Here is a 23,019-nt window from a genome sequence, read left to right on the forward strand (position 1 = left end):
TTTTTTTTTTTTTTTAAACTGAGTGCTGAAAAAAATCATGACATGCAACTTTTTGCTTTAAAACCAGCTAACAAAGAGGGAGTGTTCGAAATTCGAACCACCTACACTATCAGGTTACCCATTCGATGAAAAGCACCAATCTGGAAGAGCAGCTCTGAACTCATTTCTTTATGGCTGAATGGTTTATTTTGTTGCTTTTTGTCCCATAAACCCTCACCTCTTCAAAAGAAAGGGTCACTTAACAGGGTTCTTTGCCACCTCCTCCGGCTCCTCGCGTCGTCCTCGCTCACAATAGAGCTTTCGTGACTTCACCCACAACAGTTCAAGAACAAGACGAACACATAAGCGGCATTATTCTACAGCAAAAATATCTAACCTCTCTTGCTTTTTAACACACAAGATATTTTCTCAAGTAACCAAATACAGCAACATCTGGCCCATTAACATGATTCCCTCGCCTTCTCACGCGTCCAAGCAAACACATGTGTAAAAAAAAAACCCTCATAAAAACTGACACGGCAGATGCATGCATAGACAAACACAGTCGAATCCCAACTCATGCAGGTTTGTGTGGCATGCGAGTTAATCTTTTCTCTCATCATCTCAACACAAATCTCAAGTTGCTCTGAGCTTTCTCTAAATTGGCTGTTCTTTTCGAAAGGGTTCGGCCCTGAGGAATAACAAGTCACATCTCAGTTATGGTGTTATCATTCTTTTTGTAATATTTGTAATATTTTAAAGTGTGTGCCAGAGGAATTGATTTCGCTTTTTTTTTTTTTTTTTTTTTGTAGCGACTGTAAATGGATAGAGTGATAAATGTGTGAAATACACTGGTCAAAATGCTCCGAACCAACTCCACTGAGGTTTTAATGTAAAAGCCGACGACGAGCAATAGTTGTCATTACGCTGCATGTGGCCATACACGCTTGTAATCCACGTAAGTTTCTCCATTCAATGCTGCCTTTGTGCTTGGCTTTGGATAACAACTCATCTATAAAGGCAACCTTTGTCGTGCTAACTTCGACGCATCCCTCCCGTTGACCTCAGGGTGAGCTAGCCTTTCCACACAAGATTCTGTTTAAAGGCAAGAAGAGGATGCCATGCGGCCGCTCCGTCATGAGGGATTTGTCTGCTAAGGAAGCAAACACAGGGCTCTCTCACTCAGAAAAACCCCAAAGATGGACAGCTTCGCCTCAGGTTTTATCTCGGTCCATCTGCAGCGATGCACCACTTAAAACCTTTTCCCGAGTGTTGATGGGTATAAATACATACTGAAACCTTAGCTGACGGAAGGATTTGCTTCTAAGAACTGAAATAAAAGTCCAAAACATAAATGTTCATTCCTTGTGTCACATTTTCTGCTTCCGCCCAGAGCTTAATTTTCATTTCTACATAAACTGTGAGTGATTGTTTCACGCCGTCTTGCTGTAGTCATTTTTATGAGGCAGACGGCAGCTGTCGCACAATCCAATTCCTCCATCTACAGTACGTCAATGTCTGTTTTGGTTTTTTTACTCCTCCATATTAAACACGACAGTGCATGCCACATACCTCTATTATTCTGTCATGAATTTCAAGACCTCCTTCCTGGTCTGCCGGACCTTTCTCCACAATCTTGGACACAAAGATCCCTTCATTTGAAGAGCTGTCAATGTCGTCCTGTGGGATAAGATTGCAGTTATTGTCTGGAGTTTTACAAAAAAACACAATGTTCAGATTGTCATGGAGAAGAGTAGCGATGAAAATTCTGACAAATATCTTTCAAACCTTGTTAAATTTATTGCTGACATCTAAACAAAAAATGGCATTGGAAACGTTCAATAAATCTCTCAATAAAACTTGGAGAACTACTTAAAGCCCTTGAAACACTCGCATCGTTTATCTGCACCACACAATTGAGTTCTTTCAGGCTAGAAACTCTATTGTTATTTGGGCGTCATTTCATCTGAAACATCATCTGCCACACTAATAAAATGGAGGTTGACTGAGTTTGGTTTGGTCAAACTACTAAACATTTAAGATAACGACCTTGAATATCTTTCTACAAGTACAACTTTCTCAGATTCATCCAGAAGCTTCATTTTCAGACATTTTCAAAGAAAGAGGCAACTTCAGAGCTGATTGACATGAAACCAAACTTATTCGAAAGACCAGTTACCTGTAAAGATAGATGACATGTGTGAAATATAGTCAACAATTGGTGAAGACCCTTGCACCCTGCCTTTGAGTGTGAACTTAAGAGGTCAGCTGTGACTTCACATGCTTCCCTGGCCTGGAGGGTTGACGCCAACTTACGAAAGGTCTTAAACGTTGACACGTTGGGCGGACACGAGGCAGGCTGAAGCTACAACTGTGGCCGTGACCTCACAACCCAAACTAAAGCTAGCTTTAAAAGTGTAAAGGCATCTCTGTTAACGCTCTCTTTAAAACCACAAGAAACATGTTCCACAGGCTTGTTGATCCCTGCAACACAACTACAGTTTAATGGGATACTTAAGGAAACCTCAGACATCACAGTCTAATTAATACTTTCTGGTCCACTTCCTCTTTCAGGGGTATCATGTGCAGTGTTAGCATGGCACTGCTTTTTACATATTTTTCGGCAAACTCGCTGCAATGCCCCGGAGCTACTCTGCCTTATGTCTAACCCTATCTTGAGATTTGTAGAAAAACTAGCGTGTTCTAGAGACCGCAAAACCTTGCAGCTGATTGCATTTTGTAAGCTATGCCAACACAACAGTCACATGAAACACATGTGTCAAAGGGCTATGGGGGATACAAGCTATTTTCATTTTAATGAATAGGCTTCTTACATGCAGCTGATTTGAGACTAGCAAGGACAGCAAAAGCCAAGCATTATCTCTGCTCCCTCATGGTTGAGTTTGACACATGGTTCTGTCAGAGGAATTGGAATGGTTGCAAATCTACAAGATAAATGTGTGGATCATGTATTGATGTAGTAATGTATATAGAGAAAATAATCCTTGTCACAATGGCTGTGGAAAAAACAAGCATTTACTAGACATCCGGGGAACCCCATTTCGTTTGGACCATTTGCTTCAAGAAATAAAATTCCATGCACTGGAAGACCGAGCCCTAACCAGCATTGGGATATTTTCCACCCTTCACTTAGCTGGAGTGTGTTGCATCATTAATGATTTTCACGTCAGAGCCTTAAGGCGCAAAACATAGTGGCTGTGAAAAGTTCAGGCTGGGATAAGAGACCCTTTCCTCTCCTCTGTGTTTACCTCACCACCAAAATCCCTCAATTAGAGACAAAACAACTGTGGTCAAAGACATAATCCCAGCTTTAACTTCCATAAAAGTAATTATAGTTTTTTTTTTAACCTGTAATGCCAAATCCTCTAGACCAGACCAATAAACAAACACAATAAAACTTGCCGATAGATGCGGTCCATCTATCCGCAGAAAGTACGTGCACAGCTCTAAGTTGTGTCAATCACAGCGGAGAAGGCATATGCTGCTAAAAGCTATGTGCTACTCATTTCTGGGTCACCATATGACACTTGGATGATCACCGGGTGGGTGGGGGTTGGGGGGGAGGTGTAACCTCCAAGACACTGGGCTTTCAACCTACCACGCATGGCCTTCCTCCTACGATGTTAAAACCCAGAGATCCGCCCTCACGAAGAAGGACGACCGTCACGCTTTTAGTCTCGCCTTCCTACAGACAGACAGAGGAGAGACAGGTGAACAAAGAGATGGGAGGGTGTTATTCACAATAATCCAACACTAACTCCAGGTGAGCGACAGAGGGATTAAATTTGGTGCTCAAGGCTGAAGAAAGAAACTACCTACAAACAATCTGCCTCATTAGAAGATAATAAATGGGCTCAAACATGTACAATCACCCAGAGGACAAGGTGTAGGGGTGACAGAAAGGAAATGATACGCTTGTTGAAACATTTAGGACTTATAAAAGAGGGAACAATCTGGTGCAACGTGTGCCAGATTTCAGATGCTTCCTTCTGATGAACAGCTAACTGATTTTATGTTGATTCACACTCCACAAAAAGTGAAAATGGAAAAAGATAGATTAGAATTCAGAGCTAACCAAGTCTAACAGTTTACGCACAATGACAGCTTTTGCTGACATGTTGGTCTCAGCTGTTGCTTATTGCTGTGAATTCTGGGAGAGAAAACTGACACTACTCACTCCATCGCAGAGAGAAAGTAGTCTAAACTCTGAACTAATTATTTTCTAAAGGAAACCAATGGCCTGACCACAGGCCTTTCAGAGGAGATACCCATCAGGTTGATTTACAATTTGTCTTAGTTTAAGAGGAAGCGGACCGGACGTTTGCTTGAACGATTGTTTCTTCAAAAGATAGCATCCCTCAACACTGCAAAAGGTCCAGATGATTGGTGAGTTCTTTTAAATAAGCACTCTAAATAATCAGATAGCAAGCTAATGGATAGAATTACCTCAGGAGTTGTAGTGGATGTCAGAAAGGTGGTGGACAGTGTTGTTAGGACGCTCATGAGTTGACTTTGAAGGCTGTATTTTTAAGCTCATCAAACAAAGAGCTATGAATCTCATTAGCGGTAAGTCGCTTACATTCCACCAGTTTGTAGTCAGAGTAGGAAGTGAATTATTTTCTCTCATTAAATTAAGAAAGAACAAGATAAGGTTGCGATTAGACCTAGTATAAATAAATGGGTTAAAACAGTCTACAAATGGCCAAGAATTAATAGTGTTGAGCAAAAAAAAAAAAGCTGATGAATATTTTCTTCAGTCTTTTCATCGTGACCCTTCAGCCCAAAGAGCAGAGTTGATCAGAGCCAGAGTCAACAGCCCAGCCCTCTCAAAAACTGTTGTCCGAAGTAAATTAATACACAAGCGTACCTCTGCTCAGCGGCAACATGACATGAAATCCTCTGGGAAACTCGCCGAGTCAGCTCTTAAAATGTTTTTTTAAGCAGGACTTAAAGGAGAGTTATGAGGTAACATAATTTCAGCTGCCACTCCGGCCTTCTGCGACACACGGAGACTAAATTTAAACCAGATACGATTGGCGCATACAGTGTCCTGATTGCCATATAGGCTAAAAAAGACGGTCATGTGCAAGGCAGGCCATTCAGGAATGTGAACTCCTGCACCGTGTCACTGCGACATTAGTCACAGATGCTTCCGAATTAACCGAGAAGACGGCTGGACGAAGAAAGTGGAGTTGAATTTGACAAAAAAAAAGCAAAAATATAACACACTGTTCCATCAACCCAGGTTACAATACATTGCCAGAGGCTCTGAAACAAATTGGATGAACTCACAGCAATTAAGCGGTGTTCATTCTACATCTGCTAACACTCTAGCAACGCTCTAATTCCATGGAATTTAAGTAAATCTCTTCAGGAGGTGGCGTACCGGTGTATTCTAAAACATTAGGTAAGCCCAGGCTGGTGAACAAAATCTCACAAGTAAAAGTCCAAAACATGATTGCTCTGACATCACCTTGGCGGAACACATGGGAAGCTATATCACATAAACAAGTTTGACCTTAATGGAAGAAGGAGTGAAGATTCCTCAGAAGAAAAACAAAGCAAACTGGAAGCAAGGCTGGCAACTTGGCAAACTCTCAGCGAGCCTTCACCTCAGCGCCAGTCACACTTTCCGAGTCTGTCCTCAATCAAACTGCTTCCCCTCCATCTGCCTCTCGGTGCCCTGTATCTAATTGTAATGCACAAAATAGTTCGGCCCGAGAGGCAGGAACTTGGTGACCTGGAATCATTTGTCTTTATTCAACTTTTATTCAACCAGAACAAGTCTTGAGAGTCGAAACCTTTGAAAATAAGCTTCAGTGCATGAGGATGTTTGCAGTAACATAACCAGAAAACTATATCTATTATGGAGATCTCTGTCATTGACACCCAGGTGCTTGAGATTACTATAAACTAGAATAGTCTAAACAAGCATTACAATTAAGCCGTTATTAGCCCCATCAGATCAAACCCATGATTACTATGCTCAAATTCAACGAGGGTCGATCCGTTTGACATCCTGTGATTTTTGTAGATGCTCTTTATCGCATCAAGTCGAGCAAACACTGTCATCCTCTACCCACGGCGGCTACAGAGGAACTCAGAGTGGAAAGTGTGATGGTAATTCAAGCAGTCCTGAAGTAAACCAGGGCGAGATGTGAGCTTTTGCTTTGTTTTATTGCTCTTGCTGGCTCGCCGAAGAAGTTTAAATAGTGTTAGGACTATTATTGGAACTCAAGTCAGTTATTCCACAACGCTAGGTCTCTCTGATCTCCCGCACATCGCTGCCCAGTTATTAAAAGATGAAATTAAAATCCTCCATCTGGATGAGGGGAGCATAAGCTGAGGAGTAACAGAGAAACAAACTAGACAGAGTTATTTGTCTTACTAGGACTATATTCCGTCTCTGTGAATCAAGGATTAAAAAAATTTCATGGGAAATATAAGTCACTTCCTCTCACCATAGAGGTTCTGAATTGTGGTCATTAACAGATGCATCCCATTTAGTTCCAGGTCTGACTTTCAACCATGAACTGTGACAGGAGCTCAATAGCTAATAAATTACACAAAATCTGAACTAAAATGTACAGATGAAACAAAAGAAAGGCAGTTTACCTCTGAGAGTTTTATATCTAATCTGACTTGTGATGCCATGTTTCGTGTAGCCATGTTTGCATTGAGGTTTTAGATCAAAGTAGTCCAGCTCCCAAGTGAAGGACAAAAAATAGAAGCTTAACATCTCAAAGTGTCGCTCCCTCCCCTCCAACCTGCTCTTCTTACATCCTTTACACATGTTAAAAGGACTTTATTACCTCTGTTCACAGATGAAGCTGGAAATAACTGAGCATGCAGCTCTCCGGTAGGGTTGAAATGCCACTGTCACATGAACTACGATAACCAGCTGTGCTAAAGACCAACAGAGCTCCCCTTAGAGCAGCATGAGCAATTTCACCATTTCCTTGCATCGATGGATCTGACGAACAATTTCCCAGTCTAGCAGAATGCAATTTGCTTGGAACAGAAACCACTGACGGACCGATGAAACCACCAAGTGACCGAAAGCACGGACGAAAGGTGGAAGTCTTTGACGGGTGTCAGTAAAGAAGATGTGCCACTGTCTCGAAAGGTAGCTTGGGGTTCAGAATGTCCAGATTTCAATTCTAACAAATCTGAAAACAAATCCTGATAACAATCTGACCACGCCTCTCTACCGATCCAGGAAGCAGTGCAACCAAAACACTAAGTCAATCCATGAAAAACACTCAGGAACATCCTTCATGATCTTGATTATGGATGATGACTCATTATTTGCACCTTAAAACCTCCTTACTTCAACTTTTCTCTTGTGTGTGAGAGTGTATGCGGTCACCCACAAATTTAAATACCATGAACCAGCAACCAACTGTGAGTGTGAGGGGAATAAAAATGTGGCGCATTTCAAAGCGTGCAGTATCCACAAAACATATGGTATTTAAAGGGCTTCCAGACACTCAGATGCCTCCTGCTGATATCCACTGACTAACACAACACTGGTACAACTTTGATGCCTGTAACTCGACCCTCCATCCCCGATTCTGATTTGTTATGATTGTTTCAGGCGAAGGCCGGACATCCGATGACAGAGAGACTCAAACAGGCATGCAAGGAGGCAATATAACTGGAACCTGGCTCTTGTTGTGTACAGAACTGCAGTAAATATTTGCCCCCCCCTTTCCTCCTCCAAACCCCCAATGAATGCCAACTGGCCAGAGACACAGCTGACATCGATGTCTCAAAGAAGACAGGGAAGAAACTTCTGAAAACTCCTGTGGAGCCGATTGGAAGTTTGACTTCCATTTTCATGTAGGGTGGAGTGGAGTTGGGCTGGGTTGGGGGTGGGGGGGTGGGCAACACGCATGTTTGGTAAGATGTCCCAGAATGTAAGTAAATATGCATTAAAAAAAAAAACTAATCCAAGAGATAAGGATAAAGGCATCCTGATACATTTAAGGAAGAAATGGAGAATTTTATTCTAGGGATCAACCAAAAAAAAACAAACTTTTAAGTGGTATGGGATGTTTTTTTTGTTTGTTTTTTACACTTTGTGTGTGTTGTATAGCAAACATTCTCTTTTTGGCTTTGGGGGGGGGGGGGTTTACTTGTAACTAAGTTGCTTACCTTGCAGGAGAAAGCCACGGTCTTTGTGAGGGAGTCGATCCTCTCGCTGTACTCAGTGAATTTCTTTTGATATTTCAGAGCTGTCATCTGCAGCTCGCTGTGCACGGCGGTAAGTTGCGCCAGGAGTGATTTCTCCCTCTTGTTGGCTTTAATAGTCTGCTTCTTAAACTCTCTATCCAGGCTGATAATTTTGCAGTGCAGTGCGCTGTTGTGCGCCTTCAGGGCTCTCAGGCAGCAGTGGCTGTTTAATATCTGCTCTTTGTGGGTCAGCATCAACCCGCAGCCGTTCTCGCACATCCCCACCGGTCTGAAGTCGCAGGTCTCCAGCATGTGCGCATCCATGTCCCTCAGGTTGAGGACCTCACCGCATCCTTTATTCCTGCACTTCGCCGGGGAGTAGACGCACATCTCGGCGTGTTCGGCCAGATGCTGCAGCTTCACCACCGCATCGCAGCCCCTGGCGTGGTTGTCACATTTGATGTCCAGCTTCAGGATGAGGTTTTTGAGAGGCAGGACGTGGTTCAGCTCTTTGGCGGAGATCCGTTGACACTTGACGGGGCAGCTGCTCTGCTGGACGACCCAGGGCAACACGCAGCCGGAGCAGAAGACGTGACCGCACGGAGTCGTCAGCGGGTCCTCCAGGACTTTATTGCACAAGTTGCATTTGAAATCCGGGTCCACGGTCCCCTTGAAGCGATCCAGCTCGAATCCCATTGTTTTAAAAGTCCAAATCCGAACTTGTCGACTCCCCACCCCCGCAGATCTGAGTCGGAGAACGGGGCGTTTTTAGGTGGTCATCGGTGGAGCGCTCACACACTAACTACAAGCTCCTCGCTGTCCAAACTCAACTAATTGACCGAGACTTTTGATGCGTTCAAGTGCGCCTCGTAAACTTACTCCTGAAAAGTTTGAAAAAGTTCGTGTCTGCAAAATAGGTTTACTTTTCGGGTATTAAAAAACTTTTGAAGGGAGTTAAAGACGAAAAGAGACCAGATCTTTATGATATCAGCTGTAAATGAAAGGTTTGTAAAAACTTTTTAGTTGATATTGAAACGGATAAAGTATGATACCACGCTGCTAGTCTGAAAAACAAGTTTCCAAAATAAAATTATCCATTTGGTACTGTAGGATCAACATATTTTTTTTACGGACATCGTTCTTTAGATAATATTTAATTGGAATAATCGCTAACGGCGCTCAAGGGGACCAATACGTGAAAGGCAAAGATCCTGAAGGCTTTGAAGGCAACATTTCTATGGACAAAATTGTGAAGGAACTCTGTACCGTAACGCCTGTAGTAACTGCGCACCAATACCCCAAGAATTTGTCACACTTTTTTTTCCAGACAGAAGAGGATTCGTCCATCTGTTGTAGTTTATCCACTGATCCACTGTACTCGCATTGTTTGACACGTATTGGTTTAAAATGTGAGCGCATATATATATATACAAATACACACACGCACACACATACACACACATACACACACACACACACACACACACACACACACACACACACACACACACACACACACACCTGGAGAGAACTTACAACCTGTTTCTTTATAATCACATTCCAGGTGTCAAAGAAAGTCTGACACTGTTGGACGCCCTGATTTCAGTGCATTTTCATTCCCAGCAGGAGACTCCATGGGGCTGAATGTATTTGAACTGTAAATGAAACACCAGTGGACACACTGGATTGGCTGAGGGAAATAAAAAAAGAAAACCTCCTCCTTCTGAGGCCGACACATCCTTTGTCAGTTCTGACCCTGCCTTGACTAGATACCCATTCCTACTGGTTGCCTCCTCTTTCGGAAATCCAGTTTTACGCAATGCCATGCTCAATAAAACCTTTCCATATGTGCATTATCCAGAACTAAAAACAAGGGCTTATGAAAGCCTTACTGGTCAAAGTGTGACAGAGAGGTTCGGAGCTTGCGGCTAATCCGACACTGATGTTATAGGCCGCCTTAGAAGGGATGGAAGGGAAAAACTCCTTGTGTAGTCACGTCAAAGGTCTTTGCACCGTGTATGTTCTCAGCCTGTTTCATGCTCAATGCGTGATTACATGTTTTCCTTAGCAGGTTTAAATCATGGGGGTGAGTTAGAAAAACAAAAAAACCTTATAGAGATAAAATGTCTTTAAACAGATGTGAATAAGTCAGCAGATGAAAATGAAAGAGCGGGCCTAATGTTCGACTTTAACACCTGTTCTTTGGTGAGTTTTCATAAAGTAATATGTGATGTGCATCAGTTTTATACGGCCATATATAATTTCACAGTCTGGAGCTTAAGGTTGCTCTTGTATTGAGCAGTTTTGATGAGGGTGAGCCACCTTATCCTAGAGTATTGCATTTGGGGCTGCAGAGCAAAACCAACAACTTACCAGCTACATCCAGCCTGTCCACCTCTGGTCCCGCGTGCCACCAGTGATTTATCATTTCAGTTGAGGAATAAACCCGTTCGCAAGGCTGTTTGCTGTACGAGTTGGGGTTTTTTCTGGCTCCGTTGGAGAAATGTTTACTCTCAAATAGAATGAGAATAAAAAAAGCAGTTGTTTTTTTATAGACTGTGTTATAGCTAGAGGAGGCATGAAGCTGTGAGAGACTGGAGATTCTGGATTTTCATGGTGCAGTAAAGGAACTGATATGCTACCTACTTGACTGGTCTGTTTAGGAATGTTTACCATGTTGCCGGGTGAAGGGGTAACAGGGGCGGCTTCGACAAGTCCATGTTGGGTCTTGACAGCAGCATCCTAGTGAAGATAAGAGTTAATCCAGTCCTCCAATCCTGAGTGAAGGATTGGGACAAACCAGACTTAAACCGACAGATTAAAATAGTATTCAGTGATAATTTCCATGCATGCTGTACTTTTCTTTTCTTTTTTTTTTTGTTTGTTTTTTCTGCTATTTGCATTAGCTGATTATCTTATAAAGGAACATTTCAAGGTTTTTTAGAAATACGCATCTTTATTTTTATAACAAATAAAACATTTTGGAACTGCAGCCCAAAGCGTTTTAATAAAATCACCTGGAAGTCTAAACACAGGTGAAAACAACCCATATGAGTTTTTCATTATGACAAAAGTCGCCCATTACATGTTGCTAATTGTTTAATCTCAAACACAAGTGTGTTTGCTTTTATGGGGTAGCCTGACAGAATTGTCAGTTTGTTATAATCCCACATTGCCTCCCATCTTATTGTGTCAGGAGATTTATAGGAGATTATGTGCCAAACAGGCTCGGTGGCCTTTGAGAATCTTGTTGATGGTTTTCATACAGAATTGTCAAATAAAAATTTACGTCTTTAATGAGTTGTAGTGCTGCTAGCGTTAATGTTTTTAGCATATTCATTCTTAGTTCCAGTGCTTATGCTAAACTAAGCAAATATTCAACTCTGTCACATCACATATAGAAATTTGAGAAAGACAGGTCAATAAACCTCCCATTTAATTCTGAACAAGAAAGCCATAAACATATCTCTTGAAAGAATCAGCAGGAGCCTAGTCTTTTCTGCAGTTTATAAAAAAAATTAATTGTCATTTATAAACATTCCAAACAAAAATGCATGCAAACAAATGCATTCTTTGACCGGCATGAGCTTTTTTTTTACGTGAACTCTTTGTTACAAGGCGAGAGAGGAATCCAGGTTTTCATCGTGGTTTCATGATGGGGGCGCTTTGCATATTCCTTTGGAGTTGAGCCATTTAGTAATCATCACCACTCTTCTTTAGATATGTCAAATACATGAGGGCCATGTGGGGAACTACAAAGATGAGTTATTGCTCTTCAGGATGCCTTTTCATGTTGTACTGAAACATGATGTACGTACAAGAGGAATACGCCATCCATCTTGCTGTGGTTTCCAATGCGCCTGAAAGTCCTATGGGACTCGGTAGTATTGTCAAAACTGAGTCTAGTTCCCAAGTGATTTATACGTCGGTGGCATGGTTTGTTTTTCGTACAAACATCAGTGACTTATTGTTCCTTTCACAAGGGGAATTGGAGTTTTGTGGCTCCAGCGCCTGCAGTGAATGAGTAACTTTAAAGGCTGTTTTGAAAGGTCCTAGGGTGACCTTACGGACATGTTGGGCTTGTGGTTTCAAACTGGCGGAGCTATAATAGCCTCTGCCTGCACGTTACAACAGATGGTATGAACCAAATAACTTGCTCCGGCCTTGTCGGTCTGTTATGACAGAGAACAGCAGTTCGACTGTCACAACATCCTTGCAGGCATAAACATACGAATGCACGATTTGGAATGATTGTGCAAAGCCAGGTGTCGGCATCATCGTTCGCTGAAATACACCCTTAATTGTGCACAGCTATAGCACGCTTGGTTTGTTAGCAGCACATTGTGGCAGTCTCAATAAATGCAACTGATGATCCAGCGCAGAAAAACAAAACAGATCCACAGGGGAGATAGTGACGTGCAAAAGTATTCGCTGCTGCTGCTGCTGCTGTAAAGATCCTTATCACTGTCTGCTATGTGAGCATGAAAAAGGCCTGTAAATATTTTCCTTCACATCTCACAACAGGCTGCTCTGAATTCTGTCGAGGAGGTATGAAACAGGAGTCTGGTGAGAGGAACCCAGATTTACCCCCCAAAGCTAAACAACACAAGTATGGAAAATCCCACCATTTAAAACAAGCAAAGAAAATCTGACGTAAATCTGCCTTCGCATACAGTAGCTAATTAAAATCTTCACGGCAGTGACCTATGCTTTTGCCCCGTCTGGCTGAGGTACTTTTTTGGACCCAAGAAAAACAATAATTATAATTATTACTAGTTTTATTGGCTTTTCCATGACGGCTGCTGCTGCCATTATTATGATAATTATTGAGAAAAAAAACCTGCTCTCTACTTGTTTTTCTCTTTGGTTCGTGCAAGAATGAACATGTACGTTCTTTATTATTACATAGGTGCCATTCAGCCAGTAGTTATGGTCTGCAGTGGGCGGAATGTCATGTGTGGCTGGAGTGTAATTTATGAGTGATCAATACAGTGCATTAATTTGCATTATTTATACAAACCCCAAAAAGTAGCAATGGGGTGAAAATCTAAGTGGTTAAAAAAAGGTAATCACATCAGATAGTTGAGATTTAGGTTAAGAGGTTATAGTACAAATATCAAAATATAATTTACACCATTTTCATTATAATTTGAATAACTTCTTTATGTTCTCTTGCACCAGCGCTTCAACTTCGACATCATAGCAGCTTAGCGTTAAATCTACAGCTAATGATAATTCCAGACTATGGTTAGAAGAGAGAAATAACTATAAATGTGAGAAGAAGGCTTAAGGAAGTCTGACTTAGAGTGTTTTACAACCATTTCTTCCACATTTGATCTTCATAAGTATGTTTTTCTCTGCTTCTTTAGCTCGAAGCTGGAATCCAAAAGCCCACATTCTAGCATACTTTTCAAATTAGATGCATTTTAAACATATATAAGATAAGATAAGGCTCTTAACCTGCAGGCTATGTGGCGATAATATTGTATGGTATGAATTTTCAAGAGCATTAAGCACTGAGAAACACCAAGTCAGTGTATTTGATGATGAATATTCTGTCTGTTTGTGATTTAAACGGATGTGATATAAGTCAAATCTGGCCCTGCAGAAAGAAAAAAAAAAGCCCCTGCTTTTAATTTCATAGTTTTGATGAAAGATTCTACATAACTTGTGCATACGTCTCCAGCATATAACAACAACATTATGTAAATCCTTATTAATGTGACCCCGGGACACAATCTATACCGCTTTTGATGCACAGCAAGGCTAACGTAGTTTGTTCTGCATCAGATGCTGACATGAAGTCTAATTAAAGTACCAGATGAGCAAAACAAACAAACAAATAAATCCAGATCTAATTGTTACAACTTGCTCTCAAGATATAACAGCGTCTGCACTCATCGAACCGCCAGCTATTAGTGACTGTGCTTTAAGTCTCCCATACATTAAGTCACTTCTTGTGGTGTGAATAAATAAGTTGCTCTAACTATGTTTACCCATAGTTACTAATAAGAAAAAATAGCTTCTGCCCTCAGACACAATTCAAACATATAATTATCAAGTCTTGAAAGAATTAAATGCAACAGACAAGCACAACATTAATTCCCAAATGTGTTTCTACAGGTCTGCCTGGTAATAAACAATGTTGGAAAAGCTGGAACTAATTACTTGACCTGATAAACTGCATCATATTTTATATCTTGAAGGTAGGATAATGTATAATGATGTGTTTTCTGGGAAAATATCTAGCTGATTCTCTATATTCCTGTATGTCGTGTCAAGACCTCAGCATTTTCTCAGATGGACTAGCATAATGCATTAGTTGCAGAGGTCTCCAAGACACAAGTGTGTTATATTAGGAACAGATGAGTCTCTCAGTAGGAAAAGTGGAAAGAATTAAAAAAACAAAAAAAAGTTCCCTTCCAAAGCCTGTGAAGCCCTCCTTCTTTTCAGGAACCTCTTCTCCCAATGGGTCCATAAATAGGATTCCAAGTATTCGTCTTATCTTGGCTTATTGAGGAGAAAACAAGGCTCACATAATGAGACAAACCACGTAGAGTTTAAAGGTTACGCATTAAAATCAATAAAGATTTTTCATTTAAACCATGATGTAAGATGGTATCAATCCAACGCTTTGTTCCACAGAAACGCATATTTGCAGCGAATGGATTTTCATGGTTCACGGATTTTTATTGAATTAAATTAATCATTTTAATCCTTAGCATAGCTTAAGCGCCAGTATCTGGTTGCATAAATTTTTTTCTTTCTTTTTGGTCCTGTTTCCCCGCTCACAAAGCTTCATTTTCAGTCAGAGCGGACATTTATAACTTGTAAAATCCATCCTCCACAACATCCTCATTACCAATCAGCTGACAGACAGAAGTCAGCGACTGGCTGGTGAGCTAGTGGAACATTTAGCATCAGAACCTGCTACTTCCCTTGGGAGAGACTGAATATAAAACCAGTCATCAGAATGTGTTACTACTGGCGATCAATGGTGTTAAACATCATATTAATGCGTGTTCTTGCTGCTTTCATATATCCTATTTCGTTGACTGTGTTTTTCCCGGTGAACAATCTCTGCTGTTGGAGAAGCTGTTCTTTGCTCCTGTCTCACACCTGAAGTGAAGTGACAGCAGAACAGAGGCTGCAGATAAAAGCCGCTACGCTGAAAGCTTGTTGATAATAAGCACAGCGACCATGAACCACAAGCTTTGACTTAGTGTTGACAGCTCGACCAACTGGCATAGATCACACGTCCCTCCTCCCGAATGCTTGTGCATGCTTTGCATGATTCCTTTGTGTTGCTTAGGTTACAGCCGAATAACAACAACAACAAAAAACAAAAGTATGAGTTTTATTGGGATGTGATAAAATCTCATTTCTTGGTCTTTAAATAATTTCCTGAGATAAGGCCCACTCTTCAATTGTGCCACATCATGCTTAGGTAGACACTGACGTGACGGTATCATCTTCCTCGAGGCCTACAGCAGTGGGATAAGGTGCTAGGAATTTGCTTTACCCTACCCCCCTTGGGCACGCAATTCAAACACATCACCAGCAAACTGACAATTTTGAAAACATATTATATTATATTATATTATATTATATTATATTATATTATATTATATTATATTATATTATATTATATTATATTATATTATATTATATTATATTATATTATAAAGGCATCAACGGTAAAAAGTGGTTTTAAACATGTTTGGGGTTGACATTAGGGAAGATAATTGGGTGAATGAAGAAAATCTACCTTAAGTTTACACATAAACTTGGCTGATACCAGATCATTTTGTTATTCTGAGCAGTAAAGTGTTTTAGTTTATTGTTGACTACCACAAATACCCCTCTCAATCCAGAAAATGGATTATATAAACTGATCCTACAAGCTGTTGGGGAAAACAATGACAATTGATGGGTTTTAATTAGGAATTAGAACCTACTTGTCCTCTTTAATAAATTTGACCATACATTGCAGGACGTGTCCTTCTATTAGAATTCAAAATTAATTAGATAAAATGAGCCCACAGTCTCTCATTCACAGTATAATTAAACCCATTCATCCACATAGTGGTTCATTCTTTCAGGAGTTTCTCAGGACCTTTTCAGGAAAAGTGATTAGTTAAATCAAAACCATACATTAGGTGATAAATACTGGGATTAAAAGGAAGAATAATGGATGAACAATGTCATTACTGTGCATGTGATCAAGGACAAAAAACAAACAAGCCTGATTGGAACAGTCAATCCAGTTATGCCAGCAGCACATCACGGCGAGAGGGGTTCACTGAGGGATAACTCAATATACACGGAAACAAGGCAATGGTCTGTGTAAGTAACATTAGGAGCTAATCGGAAACAAGCCCCTTCTAATTAGCCATTACCAAAATAACAGACTGAGGTCATAGTTATTGCTTTGCCTCAAAGGGAACACTGGTCTGGGTTTGACTCAATTTAAGTGGCAGCAGAAATGAAGTATTTTTAGACACTGAGTTTTAAATGCAAACTCCATCTGAACAGACGCCCACGTAATGAAGTGATGTTGTTTTGTCTGATTGTATTTACTGCCATGTGAGTTAAACGCATAAAAGGGGGAATTTGATGTCAATTGTGTTTGTATTGTTGTTTTTTCTCCATCAAGGATAAATTGTGATAAGAGAAATCACCCATAATAAAACAATTATTTAATAACTGTCATCAAATAAAATGATTTATTTCATTAAATTATTCTTTTCTGTTGCAAAGAAGACGTAATCAAATTCACATGATTGCAAGGCTAATCGTAGATCTCTCACCGCCCTGCTTCAGATGCCTGAGAGGCAAATACCTCAGCTCCATTTGGTCCGAAGCGGCCCTCGCTCTACCTGGTTGGATCAGATGGAGGTGGAGATAGCGTCTTTGCTTATGTTCTTTGGAGGGGTGTGAAAACAAACACAGTGGAACGCACACACACTCATGCACGCACATAGAAACTAAACAAAAAACATGTATGCTGGTGCAAAATACAGCTCCACAAAAAGGAGCAGTGAGTGGGCTGGGCTCAGAATAACATACAGCAGCTTTGGTTTAAAAATATTTTGTGCAAAAATATGTTAATTCTTTGTACAAAACAAGCGTATCCCATTTAGCATTCCATTCTCTGACCTACTTGTTACACACAAATGAGTAAGGCTTAAATAACTTGTGTATTTTGCAGAAGAATCTGAGAAAAAAATAACCTTGAGGCTGTCCTGGTTTATGTTTCTGAACAAATGGTGCATCTCGTTTGCCTGCTGTAATGATATGATATAAAATAAATGTGTTGTGTGGAGTAAATAACAACAAGCAAAGTCCTTTCGAAACATTAAAAACCCACAGAGGAAAACAAACTTTTACATACAGATTGAAAAGCAGCATCGGGGAGAAATAAACTTGGACATTAAGACGACATAAAGAAAAGAATATTGATCTTTGACAATAAATAGAAAAAAAAATCTTCTCTTCTGTCTGTATTTGGACAAGCTTTTTTATTCCTATAGGGAATGTGTTTGCAAACATTGATCAATTCAATACACAATCAATTAAGAATACATTAGAAACATAAATATTTGTAAATTATGGAAAAAAGGTGACGGGAAAAAAGCTGCCCTGAAAAAAAAGAGTTCATCAGTGGGAAATTACAACTATCTTCCTCCAGCTTATCTATCTTATCTTACGTAACAGTAGCTAGATCAGTCCTAGAAGTTAATGGAACCATTATAAAGGTTATTATTGTCCATATGTAATAAGTTGCTTTTGGTCTTTATGTGTCAGAACCGGGTTGATCGGTGAGCTCGGTTCAACCAGAACAGGCACCGTTCAGCCCACTGGGACATCGTTAGCAAGGAGAATGTCAGCCTGGATGCCTGCAACACTTATTAAATCAATTCCTGACAGCATTGTGTGAATCGATAATATGTTGTTAACACCTTAACCGACTGACAACTTGTGAACGCGGTTTTGTTTTCCACACTAAAAGCCTGACAGCATAATGACTCTGAAAATAGTTCTTGTGCTTTCAGGTAAAATTAAAAAGTTCCAACTGAATGAAGTCAGTTATGTATAGTTATCTATAGCACACATTCAAAGTCTGAATTCACATCAGATTCCAATCAATGATCTTTAAGGAGGACTAAATAAACTATTGTGCTCTTATCCTTTTATGTCTCATATAAAAAAAGATCTGAGGGTGCGTATGTAATCCTCACACCAGACTTATGCTGCTTTTATGAGATATTCTCCAGTATCATTTTTAATGAGCCCATGATGTTGTGCTTTTTATGTAGAAATATGACTATTGTCTGTTTTAATGATCTAATGTTTCCTCTAAAATCATCGTTCATCCATTCGTTTTTTTCCTGTAATGTCTTTTCCCTTGAAGGGCGGCAGGAGGGTTGGAACCCATCCCAGCTGATATTGGCTGGGAGGCAGGGTCATCAGTTCATCACAGGACCTTCAAGGAAGAAAAACAACCATTCTCACCCACCTTCAAGCCTACGGTCAATTTAGAGTCACTAATGCACCACTATTCCACTACTTTGGTGGTGGGAGGAAGCTGGAAAACCTGGAGGAACATGGGGTGAACAAACAAGACTACTTCACACTGAAAAAAAAAAGGTCCTGCAGATTTGAACCAAGGACCTTCTTGCTGTGAGGAAATTAAATGTTTGAGAACTACTGGACAATCTTTAAAGTAAAGATTCCTTAGTGGGCAAAGAGATGCTATTTTCTCTAAATTTACATAATACTGGGTTTTTTAAATATTTTTGGAAATACATAACTCAATTAAATATACAGTATATAACAAGAGTTTGTTTTTTTTGCCAAATGCAGAAATATTAAGATATTAAAATAAGTTGCACAAACCAATATGATCTTACGGCACATCTCTCATTTGTGCATCATGTTTATCTGCTGTTGGAAATAAGAGAAAACTCTTACTCTTTACAAAAGATCTGATCAAATCGAGCATACACTCACAAAACGACAGAACCCCGCCAAAGCAAATCTAATATTTCACATTATGTATTGCGGGTACGAGTATTCCACCACAGCTCCTCCAGCGTTGATGCTGTTCGGATAAACATTGTCGCCACAAATCATCATCAAATGGTTTAAGTAAAATGTTTTCCCTGTGTGTGTGTGTCAATAATAACAGACGAGCTGACCAAAAATATAGAGAGGACACATCTGTATATGATAGAGTCGCATTTTGTAAGCAAACAAAGTAAGAGATCATATGAACCCTTGGTTATCGATGCCAAACTGAAAAAAAAAGTAGATTTTCTCTGGGATCTCAGTTTTCATTGATTCAAGACTTGAGCTTCAGGATATGAATATGCATAAATATACCAATTCACAAACCCCATTAAAGAATCTCATTATATGGTATTAGTTCAAGTAAAGCCTGATTTGAATGCATTCTTCCCCCTGTAGGATACGCAATACCCTTAAATGTACCTGCTGGATGCAAAGCACTAATCCCCCCCCCCCCCCCATAATGCAGATGATTTACTAGATGGAATCATAATAAGGTCATTAGTAATATTTACACTCGCCCAGGGATACGTCATATTTTATTTATAGTAAATTCATGTATGTTGAGCATGTCTGGAGAAAATAGATGTAAATTAGACAAAAAAATAGGTCATACATTGTTAGACCATAACACATAAGGAATGTGTGAATATCATTACATGCTAGCGCAGTTACCCAGTCACACATCATTCTTGAAGCAAGCGGTGAAGAAAGAGGAAAACTATGATTCCATGATTCCTACAGAGCATCTTACACCCCCTCCTCCCATACACACACACTTTCCCATTTCCTTCATCCATCTTCCTGAGCATGCTAAAAGCACTTCAGCATTAAACCACAGAGGATGTGCGCTAAAGATGTGGAGTCCCAACGGTTGGAGCCTCATCATTAACCCGCTGGAACGGCACCAGCAACAACTGAACGCTGCCTCAACTGTCCACTGTTGCTTAGCAATGGACAGTCAACTACACATAACAGATGCGTGTATAAATAATGCCAGTTTCCATATTGGAGATGAGGGGGGGGTGGGGGACTGGCTGCTCTTTCTTTGAGACAGTTTGTAACCAAGACGTTTTTTTCGGATGGAGCTTGTTAAATATCTACAGAATAAATAAGCGTAACACCGGGTGTGAGAGTTGAAAAGGGCAAGCATTTGTAACCGGTTTAGCGTAGCTGAAACGGAGAGATAACAGGCTGTTAGTGCTTTTCCCAGTAGTGATTTGTAAAATGAGGTATTTTCAGATGCTATATAACTTGTGGAACCGAAGCTTCACCAGCCATATGTGGATCTCTGCTCAGAGCTAACCAGACTGGTGAAAGCACCAAACCTCCACAGCAGCAGTTTGTAAACTGTCCCGACCACATGTGTGTGCAGCCGGGCATCTGTTGCTGAAATGCATGCCCTGTCATATGCTAATCCCCGGGGGTGATAGCCTAATTAAAGTTGCCCGGATGAAGTCATGACATTTGGTTCACGATATCACCCGCAAATCTGCTAGAAAAACATACAGAATGGATGAAGAACAGCGCTTTTGCTTTGCCTGACACATGTTAGCTCCTTGGTGAAGGAGTATAGGCAGTGAGCAGTGTGGGATCCGGGGGGGGGGGGCTCCCTGGGACCTCTACCGCGTGACATATGTCTTCCATTACAGTTCCCTTTCAAACATTTTCTTCAGGACTTGTGGCTTCACAGTCTTCTTGAGAAGGAGGATTAGGCTCTCCAGAAATTGATTTATTTCTGCACCCTAACTGTTTATTAAATATAATTGACCATCAAAGTTGTCACAGGGAGAAGGAGAAAAAAAAAGAAGCTGCTACATTCACCACAAAAAAGAGAGCTTTTTCCAAAAAAGCTATTTATCTAAGGAAGGCCCCAGAGGCTGGACTGGAAGGCAGAAAATAGGTCATATTTCAACCACTAATACTACTGCGCTTGGTGGCTGCAGGATTAATTAGAGCCGAAGTAGTAATAAATGTGCTAAGTTGTCTCAAGTTAGACATTAGGCTTATGTAGTGCTCAAAAATGGACTGCCTAAAATAACTCTCCCTTAATGGCCAATGTGAAATATTCCTCTGGTTCGCACAATATGGAAAACCCAATTCATCTTTGAGCTAATGAGAACTGAATTCGATTTTAATTCTCGTGAACATGTCATTAAGGATAAGGTCACAAAACATTAATCTGTGTGTAAGTTCAACGGAGAGATTGTTCAGTTTAATAGTTAAGTCTGAGCTGAAACTAGAATATAATTTGACCAACTGGACATCTTTCAAAAAAAATTTTTTTGCGATATTTTTACAGGTGTGCACATAGATGGAGGGATATCGAAGTAAATAATGATTTAAATAAATTTAAATCACCAATGCACCAACTTATGTTAGTGTAAAGCTGATTGTAAAGTCTCTATTCACTTTGAAGTCATTAAAATTGATTTAAGAAAGTAGGGCAGAACAGAAAAAATGAAGAAGCTATGTGGTGAGAATAGCATTGCTTTTGTTAGAGGTCAATAAATTTCCAATGGCTGCGGTCCGTTGGAAATACATCCACAACTTACAAGTAAGGTCTCTTGCATGTGCTTTTTTTTTTTTTTTTTTTGTGCGCCTGATTGATGAAAGCAACAGAAACAGTGATTTGCTAGAAATAGCTTCAGTGGCAGTGATGAACTGGCCATTCTGTTATTGATGTCGTTTCTGCTGCCACTTAGATGTGGCTCCTCTCTGAAAGTATTGATTTTTAGTAAGAAAAGGAACTCTGCAGAGGTATTGTGTGTTGTTCGAGTACCTGCATGCCGCTGTGGCTGATCAGAAACTAGACGGGGGATAGAAACCGTCCTTTGGCGATGCGAGTTGAACTGTTACTGGAACATAAGAACGTAAACCCGTCTCTTCTTCTAACCTAGCCTAGAGAAAACTCATAAATTGCATTGAGGTAAAGACAAGCTGCGCTCTTGAAAGGCCTTTCCCTGATCCATTCTTCCTCAAATTTCCACCCTGTGTCACATTTGTGTTGGACTATGTTAAGTTTCCTACGGCTTCTGAAGTAACAGGAGAACAGATCTAGGCTGTCTTGGCCTTTGAGTAACACTGTCGTCTCTTTGGTCTCAATTATCTGCATTAAAGATGCATTACCGAGGGCACAGCGTATCCTTTAGATCCTCTTTGGGCTGCTCAGATGTAGTCAAAATGAGCTATCACCTCTTTACTGAATTACCCCTGAAAGTGACATTAATCTACACAGGCTGGGAAGAATCGGAGGGATTTATCCGCATCAGTCATCAACATCCAATTAACCATTTTTTGCCGGTTTTAATTAACATCCGTTAAAACGGTAGCTAACCACAAAAAAAAACCCCGTAAATGATCTGTATCATCGATGAAAGCTCTTCACGTAACCGAGCTGTAAAGCGATTTCTCAGAACGCCGTCTCTCAATCGTATCCAACATCTGGAACAGCTATGCAATACATAAATAAAGCTCGGATGGGAGTTAGAGGGTTGGGTGCCATCATCACGGGGAATTCAAAGGAAAGTGGGGCAGCTTGAGACCGAGTCAGCCCAAGTTTACAAGACGGAATGTAAACACGACTGATGGATGGTTCAGTAAAGCTCTCTCTGTTGTCCCGAGGAAGTTTGGTCAGGAGCGTCTGGACCCCCGCTAACAGGCCGAGATTATGTGGAAATGGGATCTCTGCTCCGGGGGAGAGCATTCTTCTGCTCGTGCTGGGCTCTTACAGTGTATGAAAGTCACATCAGAGACTTCCCTTCTGTGTTGTCT

The 23,019-nt window shown here is 40.5% G+C and overlaps 1 protein-coding gene across 2 annotated transcripts in view; it reads right to left on the bottom strand.

Annotated features, from left to right (window-relative positions):
• pdzrn3b (PDZ domain containing RING finger 3b) overlaps nucleotides 1–9,657 on the bottom strand; it is a 79,866-nt gene extending 70,209 nt beyond the window's left edge. Inside the window, exons 1-3 of one of the 2 annotated variants that reach the window (XM_068315137.1) lie at nucleotides 8,158–9,657; nucleotides 3,599–3,685; nucleotides 1,552–1,659 (exon numbers count right to left, since the gene is read on the bottom strand). In XM_068315137.1, coding sequence (XP_068171238.1) covers nucleotides 1,552–1,659; nucleotides 3,599–3,685; nucleotides 8,158–8,871 — 909 coding nt within the window. In that variant the 5' untranslated portion in view covers nucleotides 8,872–9,657. The remainder of the gene's footprint in view (nucleotides 1–1,551; nucleotides 1,660–3,598; nucleotides 3,686–8,157) is intronic. The other variant, XM_068315138.1, reaches the window with a different exon arrangement.
• Between the last annotated feature and the right edge of the window lie 13,362 nt (nucleotides 9,658–23,019).

This window comes from Antennarius striatus, chromosome 5 (genome assembly GCF_040054535.1).
Source record: "Antennarius striatus isolate MH-2024 chromosome 5, ASM4005453v1, whole genome shotgun sequence".
Classification (NCBI taxonomy): Eukaryota; Metazoa; Chordata; class Actinopteri; order Lophiiformes; family Antennariidae; genus Antennarius; species Antennarius striatus.